This window comes from Schistocerca americana, chromosome 3 (genome assembly GCF_021461395.2).
Source record: "Schistocerca americana isolate TAMUIC-IGC-003095 chromosome 3, iqSchAmer2.1, whole genome shotgun sequence".
Classification (NCBI taxonomy): domain Eukaryota; kingdom Metazoa; phylum Arthropoda; class Insecta; order Orthoptera; family Acrididae; genus Schistocerca; species Schistocerca americana.
In genome coordinates this window covers 299578051-299593404 of record NC_060121.1, presented here as the reverse complement: position 1 = coordinate 299593404, position 15354 = coordinate 299578051, and the positions used below count along the sequence as shown (strand labels likewise).

At 39.7% G+C, this 15354-nt stretch overlaps 1 protein-coding gene across 2 annotated transcripts in view; it reads left to right on the top strand.

Moving 5' to 3' along the window:
• The window catches only part of LOC124607020 (protein alan shepard), a 417851-nt gene that overhangs the window by 269134 nt on the left and 133363 nt on the right, over positions 1-15354 (top strand). For both annotated transcript variants that reach the window (XM_047139180.1, XM_047139179.1), the window contains exons 3-4: positions 7149-7393; positions 7973-8031. In XM_047139180.1, coding sequence (XP_046995136.1) covers positions 7149-7393; positions 7973-8031 — 304 coding nt within the window. The remainder of the gene's footprint in view (positions 1-7148; positions 7394-7972; positions 8032-15354) is intronic.

The following is a 15354-nucleotide window of genomic DNA, read 5'->3' as shown; positions in this document are numbered from 1 at the left end:
AGAATAATTCTGTTGACAATGTGCAACAAGGTTTTCGGTGATTTCTTCATTAGTTCTCAAAAAATCATAAAAATGGCTTACATTGTAAAAATGGCTTACTTTGTAAGCTGATCGAGGAGAATGGATCCTTAAAAATCAGCCGGTGTGTTCCATACAACAGTGGAGTTCCCGCATGGCCACACAGTTCTAACAAGGGAACCTCCCCATCGCACCCCCCTCAGATTTAGTTATAAGTTGGCACAGTTGATAGGCCTTGATAAACTGAACGCAGATCAATTGAGAAAACAGGAAGAAGTTGTGTGGAACTGTGAAAAAAGAAGCAAAATATACAAACTGAGTAGTCCATGGGCACATAAGCAACATCATGGACGAAGTGTGCTTAGAAGCGCCGTGGTCCCGTGGTAGCGTGAGCAGCTGCTGCACGAGAGATCCTTGGTTCAAGTCTTCCCTCGACTGAAAATTTTACTTTCTTTATTTTTGCATAGTTATTATCTGTCCGTTCGTTCATTGACATCTCTGTTCACTGTAATAAGTTTAGTGTCTGTGTTTTGCGACCGCACTGCAAAACCGTGTGATTAGTAGACGAAAGGACGTGCCTCTCCGATGGGAACAGAAAACATTTGATCGTAAGGTCATAGGTCAACCGATTCCTCCACAGGAAAACACATCTGATATATTCTATACGACACTGGTGACGGCATGTGCGTCACATGACAGGAATATGTTGTCGACCCACCTAACTTGTACACTTGGCGAGTGGGTAAAAAGATTCTTCTACCTTGCCCGATTTAGGTTTTCTTGTGGATGTGATAATCACTCCCATAAAAGTGATGAAAACATAAGAGTTTGTCACATAAACTGAAAATAAAAAATTAAAATTTACACTTGATGGAAGATTTGAACCTAGGACCTTTCGTTCCGCAGCTGCTCACGTTACCACGAGACCACGGCGCTCCTGCTTTCCTATCGTTCTTATTGATGCATATCTTCCCGTGAACTACTCAGTTTGTATATTTTGCTTATTTTTTCACAGTTCTACACAACTTCTTTCTGTTTTCTCAATTGATCTGTGTTCAGTTTTTCAAGGCCTATCCACTGTGCCAACTTATAACTAAATCTGAGGGGGGTGCGATGGGGAGGTTCCCTTGTAAGTAAATACCTTGCGCCTCATCTCCTTTGCCTGGTACAAACTTGGTAGGCTAGTTGAAGCATCTCATACACACAACATTCAAATAAAATGGCCTTCAACAAGCAAAACATGATCGTGATAGACATTTTATGACTGATAAAGCACCCTCTAGCTTAGCATCTTCCACTGGTAGACCTATTACGATTATTAAACTGAGAGTGGTCACTGTCACAGACAATGTTAGTAATCAATTCGAAGTTACTAAATCGACACGCTAACATCGGTCGGGTACCCTTACCTCGAAAAAACAGCACGATATATTTTTCTGACGCCGTTATTGCGTAACAGGACGGAAGTTTATGCGCTGTCGTAGGGTCGAGCAAGAGTACTGTTTGTAATTTGGGCTTTATCGAACGATGCGCAGCGTTGCCTGACGGAGCCGCTGGAGATGGTGCTTGCGTGGCGGCAAGAGTTTTAATATGCACACTGGTTAGGATGACAGGTAACAACGCAGACGGATAGAAAAAGTATTCTGTCGAATTTTCTGGATTTCCACCCGAAACTAGGCGCCCTACGCCCCCCCCCCCCCCCTCCAGTTTCGTGAGGCTAGGCTGCTGCCTGTATAGTACAACCAGCCGTGGCTTCTCGACCAGATCTTTAGACAGTAGTAGTATCCGAATTTCGTCACATACACTCATAAGTCTTAGGTCTCAGGAACAATTTTTTGGTAAGTAGTTGGGGGACTTCGAAAGAAAAAATGGGACGAAAGGGGGGAGAAGAACCTCTGTGTACAGTAGAACGTAGTTCAGGTATCAGACGTTTAGTATTTTCTTATGACGGTATCTTCATGGAGGGCAGGCAGGCAGGCAGTTGCCATCCCTCTTCTTATCTGGAGTACAGTGTTTATTCATTACAGAATTCTCATACACTCTAGAAGTGGGTGGATAACCATCAATCTCTGGGATATAATAAGTTTTTGGAGCCACCTATAGAGTTGAGTTCTTGTGGCATGGCCATTTCGAAACTAACTCATCTGTATCAAAGTCGGCAATATTGGACCACGCCCCCGTGCAATGACTGTTCTTTTATACCTCTGTTTTTCCAGTTTTTAGATTTGCTCTAGCCTTTTATGGCTTCTACTGTGTGAGTTTTATCTTACTCGTTTTGTATTTGACTCGTCTGACTGGATACACCCACATTTAGCGGACACTTTCTCCTCCGCGAGTAACTTTGGAATCGCGGTACTGGCGACTTCTGTGTTTAGTCCCATAACCCCCCTTAAATCAATCAGTCGGCAATATTGAGGTCTTGCTCGTCGAGTGGTCCGTTCTTTCTGCACATACTCGAGCGACTATTTCCCATGTGCTATCCATTTGCTGACTCCTACCCCACCTACGTGCACATTCAAATGGCAGTTTACTAAGGCTGACTGGTGGCTTTACTCCTCCCTGATGACCTTCGAAAACTTCCCCAGTTGTGATGGCCAGGTGGAATATCTCACAGACGTAATCCTTACCGCTGGAAAACGTTCCATTTCTCGCACATCCCTTTACCACACCGTGTCCCAGTCCCATGGTGGACTGAGGCATGCCGCGACGCAATTCGCGCACAGAGACGTGTTCTCCGGGTTTTTAACCGTCACCCTACGACGGCCAACTGCATTCATTTAAACTTATGCGTGCACAGTGTCATCGTGTTCTTCAGGATAGCAAGAAAGCTAGCTGGATTTCATTCACTAGTTATTTTAACAGTTCCACCCCCTCCTCTGTCGTGTGGGCCAACCTCCGACGGCTCTCTGGGACCAAGATCCATTCCTCAGTTTCCACCCTGACAGCAGCAGACGATGTCATCATGGATTCTATTGCTATCTCCAATACCTTGTGTCGCCATGTTGCGGAAATTTGGAGCTCTTCCCACTATCACCAGCCTTCCTCCATCGGAAACGAGTGGAAGAGGCTCGGGCGACACCCTTCTCTTCTTAGAATCGTGAGTGCTAAAATGTCGCTTTTACTATGAGGGAGCTAGATCATGTTCTCAGTTCGTACTGATCCTCCGCCCCAGGGTCAAACGCTATCCATATGCTGATGTCGCAGCACCTTTCTCTTGCGGGCAAGCACTTTCTGCTTAATACGTACAGCCGCATCCTGGCTGAGGGCACGTTTCCAGGACGATGGCGTGAAGCCACTATCATACCCATACCCAAGCCCGGTAAGGACAAACACCTGCCTTTTAGCTACCGCCCCATCTCTATCACCAGCTGTGTTCGGAAGGTGATGGAACGTGTGATTCTTGCCCGGCGTGTATGGTGGCTGGAGTCTCGCAATTTACTAACCACTGCATATTGTGGATTCGAGCGCGTCGTTCTGCAGTTGACCATCTCGTCCCCTTGTCCACCCATGTTATGAATGGTTTAGTGCCGAAATCCCAGACTTTGGCCTTGTTTTTCGATTTGGAGGAGACCTGAGACACCTGCTGGAGAACTGGTTTCCTCCGTACTCTTTACATGTGGGGCTTCCGTAGCCGCCTGCCCTTTTTCCTTCACTTAATTTTAAAAGACCGAGTTTTCAAGGTGCGTGTGGGTTCTGCCTTGTCGGACACCTTTATCGAGGAAATCGGTGTGCCTCTGGGTTCCGTCCTGAGCGTTGTCCTCTTTGCTATACCTTAACCCTATAATGGCCTGTCTTCCGCCGGGTATCTCCAGCTCCCTTTTCGTTGACGATTTTGCCGTCTGTTGCAGTTCTCCACGGACCTCTCACATTGAGCGGCGTCTTCAGCGATGCCTCGATGGTCTCTACTCATGGGGTATCGACAATGGTTTCGTAATTCCACTGCCAGAACCGTTTGTATGGCTTTTTGGCGGCGCAATTGGTTTTTCCCAACATCTTTACATCTTGGGCCTGTTGTCCTTCCGTTCGTTGAAAGTACAAAATTCCTGAGGCCCATGGTCGATAGGAAGCACTCTTCGTCTTCCCGTGTGTCTTACCTGGCAGCCTGCTGTACGCGGTCCCTCAGTGTCCTTTGTATCCTCAATGGTACTTGCTGGGGTGCAGGTCGAACCATTCTCCTCCATTTGTACTGGTCTCTTGTCCGTTAGAAACTAAACTATAGGTGCTTCATTTATGCATCTGTACGTCCGTCCCTCTTATGCCGTATCAGCACTATTCAGCATCGTGGCATCCATTTGACCATTGGCGCCTTTTACACTAGCCAGATTGAGTGTGTGTATACCGAAATTGCTAAACTACCACTGTCCTACCGCCTTGACTTTCTCCGCAGCAGGTATGCATACTGTTTGTCTGCCATGCTTGGCCACACAACTTCTGCCTCATTCTTTGACGACTCCTTTGATCGCCAGTATGGGGCGCGTCCCTCTTCTCTTACCTTCTAGAGTCCACTTTCGCCACTTACTCTGGCGGCTTAACTTCGCACGACCTGCAACTTTCCCAGTGGGTGTGAACCCTTGACCACCTTGGCTTCGTGCGGCAGCCCGTCTTCACCTTGGCCTTCATTCGCTTCCTAAGGACACTACTCCTCACTCTATCTTCAGTTTCACGACCTTCACATGGAACTTCGTGATAGTACCTTTGCGTACACTTACGGCTTTCGGACTGGCCGTGGTGTTGGGTGTGCCTTCGTCACTGTCGCCGACGTTTTACGGTATCTGCTTCCAGCACACTGCTCAGTATTTACAGCCGAGCTCTTCGCCCTGTCAGGCCACGGAGTGCATCCGGCGACACAGGCTTTTCAATTGCGTCCTCTGCTCAGACTCTCTCAGCGCCCTTCAAAGACTGTGTGCGCTGTACACCGCCCATCCCTTTGTGCAACGGGTCCAGGAAAACTGTCATTTGTTCGCTCTTGATGGAGCCCCTGTGATGTTTGTGTGGGTTCCTGGCCATGTGGGTCTGCCAAGAAACGAGACTGCTGACGCTGCTGCCAAGGCTGCAGTCCTCGTACCTCAGCCCACTAGTTCCTATTTCCTTCCGATGATCTCTGTGTTGCCATCTGTCAGGAGGTGGTGCCACTTTGGCATCGCCATTAGTCTTCTCTTCATGGGATAAGCCTCTCCCAGCGGCTTTGACGACCTCTCAGCCCTCCCACCGGGAGGAGGTCATTTTAACTAGGTTGCTTATTGGGCACTGCCTTTTTAGCCATCGCCATTTGTTAATTGGCGCTCCCCAACACTTTGTGCACATTGCGCCCAAGTTTTAACTGTCCGCCATTTCCTGACGGAGTGGGCATTTATTCCCGCCTGGGTATTTGCCATTTTAGCGAACGACGCGCTGGCTACCGACCGCGTTTTACATTTTATCCGTCGTAGCATATGGTTAAGGCCATTTAATTTTTAGTTCTGGACATTCGTTTCTCTGTGGTGTATTTTATAGCCTTTTCTCCACGTCCCTGTTACGCCGATTGGGATTGACGTCTTGGTGTTCTATAGTTTTGACTTAGGCGTGCTTATGACCGCAGTTGTTTTTGCGCCCTAAAACAAAACAGAACAAAATAGCTTCATTTTATTCATTGTCGACCAAAACTAAAAGCAAAACTAAAAGCATATTTATGGGTGGGCAAAGTAATTACTATCGGTAGATCTGCTGGTGGAGGGGGTGGAACGGTATCTCGATTTTGCTCTTCTGCCCCCTCCCCAGTTTCATTTTTTTTCCCGAATACGCAAAAATATGCTACGATAGAAAGTCTGATTTCTCTGATGCTAGCTGTACAGTAGAGACTTCTGGAGTGACATCAGTGGAGTTGTTCTTAAGGCATGAAATATTATTTCATTGGACGTGCTTCAGAGCTTGAAACATTCCTTCATTTTCAGCATATTATAGACATCTAGAAGCCTGAAGGGTAATGCGGTAATGGTGCCAACATTGCATAATCAATCTTCGCTGTAGTGATGTCAGTTGCATTTAACTAATGAAATGCGGTTCATTAATAGCTACGGATGTGCTTTTGACAAATTGACTTCTTTATGTGTCATAAATGGCATTGTGGGGCCATGAAAAGTAATTTACTTTCATCATAAATATTTATTCATATATTTCGTATTTGCATATATTATGATAAAAAAAACATAAATTTAACAGAAAAAACCTCCAAATAAATCTCAAAGGCAAAAAAGTGTGTGTAATCCTGCACAAACGTGAAATGAAATGGGAAAAATAAAAGTTCAGACGTTTATTGTGGTAGGAGTAACATGAAATAGTAGATGGCTGTAAGTTTTTTTTTCACAAATGTTCAATATTAAAGTTATGCTCTCCACATTCTTTACGCATCACTGAACCAGCTCTCTGTATTAATTTTGCTATTCATCATCTGACTCACAGCTTTGTTCTGAAGCAGTTTCATGTTAACTATTGCGAGAAGGGTAATTTTGATCTTCGAGATCATATTTTCCATCAGTATCTTCTTCTTCTTCTTCTTCTTCTTCTTATTATTATTATTATTACTATGTTTACCTCGCAAAGTTCAGAAAATTTGCATAAAACACTGACATATACAAAGGAAAATCCGAAGCCATATGAACACAGGAAATAAATGAAAAGTTCTGAAGCGAGTCCAATGAAATCATATTTCATGACTTAAGAAAAATTCCTCTGATGTCACTTCAGAAGTCTCTACTGTTCAGCAAGCACCAGAGAAATTAGATTTTCTATCATAGCATATTGATAAATAACTTTTGACCATATATAAAACAAACACTTATGGTATCATGTGATCAATAATGGCACAACCCATACTTTGCAGCTGTACACTGAAAAAGCAAATGACTTGACGATGCTTCTAGTTTGTTTCAAGGTCTGTTATCAGCTGTCGACAAGGTATGTGGAACCTCCAACAATAGAATGACCAACAGAGGAAAGAGCAGGGGTGTACAGTTTCACTGGTATCGAAAAGAACACCACAACTGTAACAGTTTCTATCTTAAATAATAAAATGATGTGTAATGTAATAGATTGTGCATTTCAAGTGTGTAAAGTTAATGTGATCCTTCAGCCAGCTTTTTTTTGTTCTACAGCAATATGGCACGCAGCGTGTACCGACTGCTGCGTCACCTTCGAACACAAACAGCAGCTCCAGCTCCAATACCGGGTCTCAGAGTGGAACCCTTAGCACTAGCCTCAGCAACAATGTTAGTTCCAATGTCGGTGGCAGTGGGAGTGCCAGCAGCAACAGTGGTGAACAGTTATCGAAAACCAACCTGTACATCAGAGGACTTTCTCAGAATACGACTGATAAGGACCTTGTCAACATGTGTTCACAGTGAGCTTCCAAAAAGAGTATACTAAACCTTTCTATCAAAGTACTCATTTGATCTACATTAGATTTGGCATGCTCTCCTATCTTTGTCATAAACTGCAGATGGAATATTTCAGCAGCAGCTATATGGTGTGTACAGACAGTCATACAAGGCTGTACTAAACACAATAGCAAACTGCATTTATTTGCCAGGTGTTGATAAGCTATACTCAAGTCCAGAACAATCATTCATGTATATATTGCAGTGCTATGATTTTGAGAGAGAGCATGCGGGTTACGATTTCATAGTAGCTGTATATTACTTACTTGGTGTACTTAAAGTAACACGAAAAGTATTCAGGAATATTTTTTAAATAACCAGTTTCATACTGTGATAAACTTACTGATCCAACAATGGGATTTTTCTGTATCATATTGTTTCTGAAGTATTGCTAAACGTACGCGATTATTTTTGTAGTCCTCCATTATTCGTTTATGCAATTTTTGTCCAGTGTTTATTATGATTTGTAGTATGATTATTCAGGTCTATGTTTCTTATCTTTGTTCATCCAACAGAAAATTAAGAGATTTTGTATTGTTTAGGTATGGCACCATTATTTCAACGAAGGCAATATTAGACAAGAATACTAATAAATGCAAAGGCAAGTATACAGCACGTAAAGTGCAAACAGTTTTCAAAGTCAGATCAGTGAGATCAACTAATATTATGCAATTCTATTTTGATAATCATGGAGTAATTGATGTACAGTTTGATGGCCTGCCATGATTGGTAACAGGCATGTCTTTTGTATTTGATGTTAAGTTTTTGTATAATCTGTTTGGTTTCCTATGTTCACACACACAAGATTCAGAATTCAGTTGCAGTGGTTTATGTGCAAAGTGAGTCTTTGTCATTGTGGGGCCTGCCATATTTGGACAGCATAAGCTACATGGCAATAATAATAAGAATAATGATGATGATGATGATAAAAGAAAATTGAGTAGCTTTTTTAAAACTTCAGTTGCTTGCACAGTATTTTAACCAACCAAGTGACCTATTCTTCATTTCATACAGGCAGTCTTGTGTTCAATACTTTCACATTTTGGTCCTATTAACTAGCTTTCTGATGGTTAAACATCTTGTGGTAGGTATTTTATCATCATAATTTCTTCTTGAACAGTTATCCTAATTTCAGAATTTAAACAGAAGCAGCACATTGAATCTTGATAATGTAAGTTGGCGTAATGAGATATTGAAAGAACCACTTCATTTCAGAGAAGCAGCAATGAAAGAGCTATGATCTCCAAATTTTTGGTTCTTCTGTTGAAAGGAACAGCTGGCATCTTTGCACTAATGTGGTACAACATATTTTTCAAAATGATGTAGCTTAAGTAACTGTCACTGAAGTGTTGACATTTAGTGTAATACTAAGAAAAGGAAGTGTGTAGAGTGCACATAATGCAATGTGATGTCTACATTTCTTCTGAAATTCATTGTGATTTGAAAGAGATGATTATTTTCATTGTTACAGGACATAGAATGGAACCAAGCAATTTATTATCAGCACAGATGTTCTGTTCTTTCAGTTTGAGTTTAGAATGTCTAGTGAACTATAATGCATTATCAGATTTTTCAAAATGTAAGTTACTATTTCACCATCTAAAGAGAAGTACCAGGCACAGTCATCTTTGGCCTCTCATGGTGAATTTGTTGTAGTAAACATAAATTATATTGGTTAAAACATTTTTGAAAGATGTTGTTACTGACGAAGAACTACAATAAAATATAAAGGGAAAAGTGAACCCACTGAGCGACAATAGATTGCAAACCCAAACACAAAGGCACAACTTTTGAAGTTAGGGATTCTTATCTGCCATTGAAGGAGGCACTGTTCCAAAATATAAGGGATATTACATTTGTGGCCACTAGCCAAGAAATATTTGCTTATTTGCTTTGATTTTGGGAACTGATACATTATTCACAATGATTTTGTACACATTTGCCCAGAAAGATACGATATTTATACAACAACAACAACAACTACAACTACTACTACTACTACTACTACAATGATAACAAATAAAATGTTTCTATAATATTATACTGGAAAGTTCTGCATGGAATACAAATAATGTAAGAGATGAAGATAACAATTCATCATATTGCTGAGGCATTGAACAGTTGGTGGAAAAACAAACAAGGATATTGTTCGAAATCTCAGCTGCATTTTCAGTCTTGTGTATGTGCTGCACTCATCTCAAGTATATGGTTCCTTTACTCCTTACATTATTGTCATTTATATAATGAAAAGGCGTGAGGATTAAGAACGTCTTGTGAGGCTGTCGTGAGTATAAGTTTTTGTCATGTGCTTAGACACCATCACAGTTTGGTACAACAGAAATTGAGGTATTCGGAAGCAAATTGTGCATAGATTCATGTGACATTGAGGTTTACTTCATTGCCTCAATTAGTGGTATGTGTAACTTAATAAAGCAATAAGTACATGCATGCACAAGGAGAAGGAAATATGTGTTTGCCCTTTCACTGTAGTGGAGGATATAAAAATATTCTTGTCAAAGTTGGTCGAAGATGGCAGGACTAAGTTATACTAATTGGACATGTAACATTTTCCTGCATTTAATGCAAGTTTCTGAGACATAATGAACTGTCAAACACTCAAATTTTGCAGAAGCAATAAAAATGACTAATATCTAAGATTATTTCAACAAATATTATCCTGAGGGAACTATTCAGTGTGTCTGTGTGTGTGTGTGTGTGTGTGTGTGTGTGTGTGTGTGTGTGTGTGTGTGTGTGGGGGGGGGGGGGGGCAGTGGGGGCTGCCCCGCATCTCCCACACACAAACACAACCTTAAAAACTTTTAAATGGCCTTTACATGTCCTTACAGTCCATCACCAACTATTTTCTTTGTTGATGGTGTATTTGTTGTTGTGATCTTCATATTGAAGACTGATAATGATTTTATACAGCTGTCCACACCAGACTTGCGTAGTATCTTCATTTCAAAAAAGCTACTACAACCAACACAACTTCTGTCTTTTTACACAGACACATAAATATATATATTCCTCAGTGACCCAGGATATAATCTGTCATCCTGTACCTTCTGAAACTTTTTTTTTTTTCTCACCAGTTCAGTTCAGTTCAGTTCAGTACTTTCTGGTCATCGCATCAACGCATCTAATCTTCACCATTATTCCCTTCTCTTGTTGTCTGTGTTGTTTACTTTTAAGATATACCATACTCCATCAGTAATTTCTGAAAAGGCTTCATAACACATAAATTTATATTGGTTGTTAACATATTTATCTTTTTCAGAAAAGTTTTTCTTATTATTGCCAGTCTCCATTTTGTCTCATCTTTACTTATACCACAGTCAGGTATTAAGCTTCCATGTAGAAAACTCCTTTACTAGTTTTAATGTCCCATTTCCTAATTTAATTCCCATACCACATTGTTTCACTTTTCTTGATATTCATTTTATAACCTCTTTCCATTCTATTCAACTAATCTCTCTAAGTCCTTTGCTGTCTATGGCAGAATTACAATGTTATCACTACAAATTAAAAATTTTATTTCTTCTTCCTGAACTTAAATTCCTAGCCCAAATTTCTCCTTTGTTCTGTCACTAGCTCTTTGTTCAAATTGAATAAAATGGGGAAGAGGTTACAAACATGTCTCACTTCCATTTCAACTATGTTTCCCATTATCTCCTAAAACTGCCTTCTCATTTCTGTGCATGTTGTAGATAACCTTTTGCTCCATATATTTTATCACTGAAAACTTCATCAGTGACAAAGTTTCATGAGATTTTTTGTGGTTACAACTAGTTTCTTTCATTTATAACTGAAATTCCAGCAATACTGCATAGTGATTACAAAAACCCTAGTATACTATCTCGTGGATGAACGCTATGCACTTATTTCTTCTTTTCATGTATATTGTAATGTAATTTGCAAATGTATGTCCCAAAATAATAGTGAACACAGGGTTTGTACCTCTAAAAACAGTAAGAATGTTACTTACCCAGTATTTGTGAAAACATATCTTTGTTAATTTCTGCTGCACCTGCTGTTATGCTTCCAACATTCAGTTTTTCTTTGGTGAATGTTGTGAGGTGTGATATAATTGACACATGTTAAATAATGCTAATGCAGAGGTTGTATTGCATGTACTTTTCTGCAGCAGTGACAGTGGCATCATACAAGCACAACACCTAGAGTGTTATCTGTAAATACTGTGGCATATGGGAACATGCCAAATTTACTGTTTCTTACAGAATTTCTGTTTACAGCAAAATTTAAGATTCTGTGTATTGTTCATGTATAATAATTATTGGTAAGTAATACATTAATACTTTGTTCATATGATACATTGTTGTTTCAGGCTTGTCAATAATGTTGTCAAGTCAAATGCAGGACTACTCAGTTTTCCCCTCTTTCATTGGTCATGTTGACTTAAATACCATTGTACTCACTGCGCACTGCTCCAAGGGGAAGGTCATAGACAAGGGCATCCTATTTGGCTCATATTTGTCAGGTCAATTGTATACTATCTAAAATAAAAGACTGTAAAACATTAAGATATTTTGGCTCAACACCTGAAACCTGCTCACCTGACCCCCAACCATTGTTTTCAAGAAAATCACCCCTGTAGTTCATGGTGTGCGATTGACTCAAAATTGACAATATTGACAGTCAGTTTAAAACTGAGTGTTATTCATCATCATATATGGGCTCAGAAAATATATATTTTCCCAGAAATCAAGGAAAGAAACTTACTCAGCTGCTGATTATGTACCTGTAAGGTAAACACTATTCGATGAAAGAGCACCACCGATATACTAAACGAGGCACCTGGCTGGGAAGCATAGAATGAATGTTCAATTTCTCGACATGAAAATTGGTAGGAAGGTGAGTAAATCAATAAGGAATAATAACAAGTGTGGAGGGTAAAAATTGTAGAGGTAGACCAAGAGATGAATACACTAAGCAGATTCAGAAGAATGTAGGTTGCAGTAGGTACTGGGAGATAAAGAAACTTGCACAGGATAGGGTAGCATGGAGAGCTGCATCAAACCAGTCTCAGGACTGAGGACCACAACAACAACAACAACAACAACAACAAGCAAATAAATTTCTCGAGTGACTTGGATTACTGAAGAATTAAAATTTTAAGACTCTTTGTACAAAGATTATTCAGAGTAAGACTGCTGCAAACATGCGCATTCAGTGCACATTATCCCATAACAAAGAAAAATGAGCTGTTGATGCAGATGGCAGTACTCATAAAATAACACTTTCCTACGCAGAACAATATTACATCACACCATTTGAAAATTGTTGCCTTAAGTCTCCCTGTGCTTATAAAATACTAGTGAGTAATTTGGTCGTTGTGTTATAGAAGGAGTTGATTAATTCACTTGCTAAAAATCCAGGAAATTGACAAATTCACTTTGAAAAACATATCTTGAGAAAATTTGAAACCATAAATTGCTGGTAACAAGTTCTATCTGATATTTGGTATCCGGGGGAGAGAAACTAATACCATCACGTATGCTACCCTGTTTATAGATGACGAGGGTCAGTTGACCTGCACAGAAGAAGTAATACCACCAAACTGCACACCTATGTGCCAGCCATGTGATATTTGTATTTTTAATTGCCAAGTTAAAAACATTATCTTGAAGCTTAAAAATTCTTTTGGAACTCAATGAACATTGCACTGCCCCATGGAGGCAATAACGATTTACAGCATAATTGATGATCAACTTCCAGTACCAATTTTCAGTTTCACCATATTTGTAGCATACATCAAAATCAATTCCTCAAAAAGAAATATTTTTAAATGTAAACATAATCTGTGTCCTACCAAACCTTTGGAGGGAATGATGTAGTTGCATGAAGACTACATTCATTAGATGTTGTTGGTGTCATGAGTATTTGCTTTGAATGTTTATATGACAAGTACCATCCATCTAGTTGTCCAAAGGAAATTGAAGACATGTAGCAGAGTGACTGAAAGAGCCATTGCAGAGAGACCAGGATTAGTTTATTTTAGTTTATTATTTTTTTTAACTCATCCAGATTCATGGAGGTGTTTTTCTGCCTATGCAACTAAGTGAAAGGCAGTTTGTTTCTTCTGTACAAATTTTACTTTTTATTTTTGAAGAATCTTCAGTGACCTGTAATACAGGCTTTTTTATATGTATAATAAATGTATTATGTAGTAATTACAGTACATTACTATGTTTCAATTTGTCACATTTTTCTCTTGTTTTTCATAATGAAAACAACTTTTGTAGCACAAATATTGTGAATTTAAATTATTGTTTGATGTTCCTTACATTTTCCATCATTGTTAGTCCATACTAGCAGCCTTGAAGATAGGTTCAATTGGTCCACGTGCTCCAGCTGGCCGATTTCCAGCATGTTTTTCACCAACACCTATTATAAAATTATAACACATAACCTGCAATTTTCAGTTTGTGATTCTCTCTCTCTCTCTCTCTCTCTCTCTCTCTCTCTCTCTCTCTGTCTGTCTGTCTGTCTGTCTGCGTGTGTGTGTGTGTGTGTGTGTGTGTGTGTGTGTGTGTGTGTGTGTGTGTCATGCACACACACTCGCACACAAATCAATTCAGATCAAATATATCAAACCACACAAACAAAAGACAGAAGATAAACATGCAGTGTCAGCTGGCAACAGTACACTCTGTAAACATACTCAAATAGGCCACAAAATGAGAAGTGCATCTGATGTGTTATAATAAATGTGGCTGAAAAAATGCTGGAAATCAGCCAGCTGGAGCACGAGGTCTGAATGAACACTTCTCAAGGACCACACATATGGAATAATATGGACTAACAACACTGGAAATTGATGTTTGTTCTATAAAAGTTGTTTCTGATCTGAAAAACAAGAGAAAAACACGACAAAACATAGCATAGTAACATATTCTATGTACTACGTAATACGTTTATTATATGTATAAAAAGAAACATGTATCACAGGCCACCAAAGATGCTTCACAAATAAAAGAAGCAAAATGCCTATAGCAGGAAACAAACTGCCTTTCATTTGGTTACATAGGCAGAACATACCGACATTAATTTTGAAGCAAGTAAGGAAAAATGGAAAATAAAAAAATGTTAATAATTCATGTTGTTTGAGTAGTTTATTTGCCTACCTTGTTATTATTCATTACTGATTTACTTACCCCATCAGTCCTTTTATTCATAACAATTACAAAAAGGAAAACAATAAAAATGAAAAAAAAAAAGAACTTCAGAATGCATTTGGGGAAACAGCAGCAGTTTTGTTAAGTGGTGTAAGTGCCTGTCACAAAAGTTTCTTTCCCCCATTTTTAGAAAAATATGCATTTACAGATCCCATATATGGTGATGATAGATGTGCAGTGTTCAATTGTGTCTCAAGCCTGCCAGTTTTGAATCAGTTGTGCTTCATGAAATTTACTCATGGTTTCCTCAAAAATGGAGAATTTTAGATTGTACACAACTGACATGCCAAATATAAGCAAAAGTGGTTGTTGGTGAGAAAGAAATAAGCAATAACTATTGTATTGTGTGCTGGTTGATCCCTCTACTGGCCCCCACCCCCACCCCTCTCGGGCCCCTCCACCCGTCCCAACCCCCTCCCGGACCCCTCCATCTTCCAGTGCAGTTAGACAACAGTTCTCCCTTAATCACTAAAGGCCTTATGAGTAGTTAAGTAACATGTGCTTATAATTATATTGTAGTTGACATAAGTTCACTGTAAGCTCAACAAAACACACAAGACATTTGTATCAGAATTCAAAAAGCTTCTCAAGATTTTGGATATGCTTGCAGAATTTTCGTGGTAATTATTTTCAAATGCCTTAAAATTCAAGAAAGACAAAGATTTACTTATATGCAGATTCATGAAATTTTATCTATTCTTATAATGTCTATTTTTGTGTGACCAGCA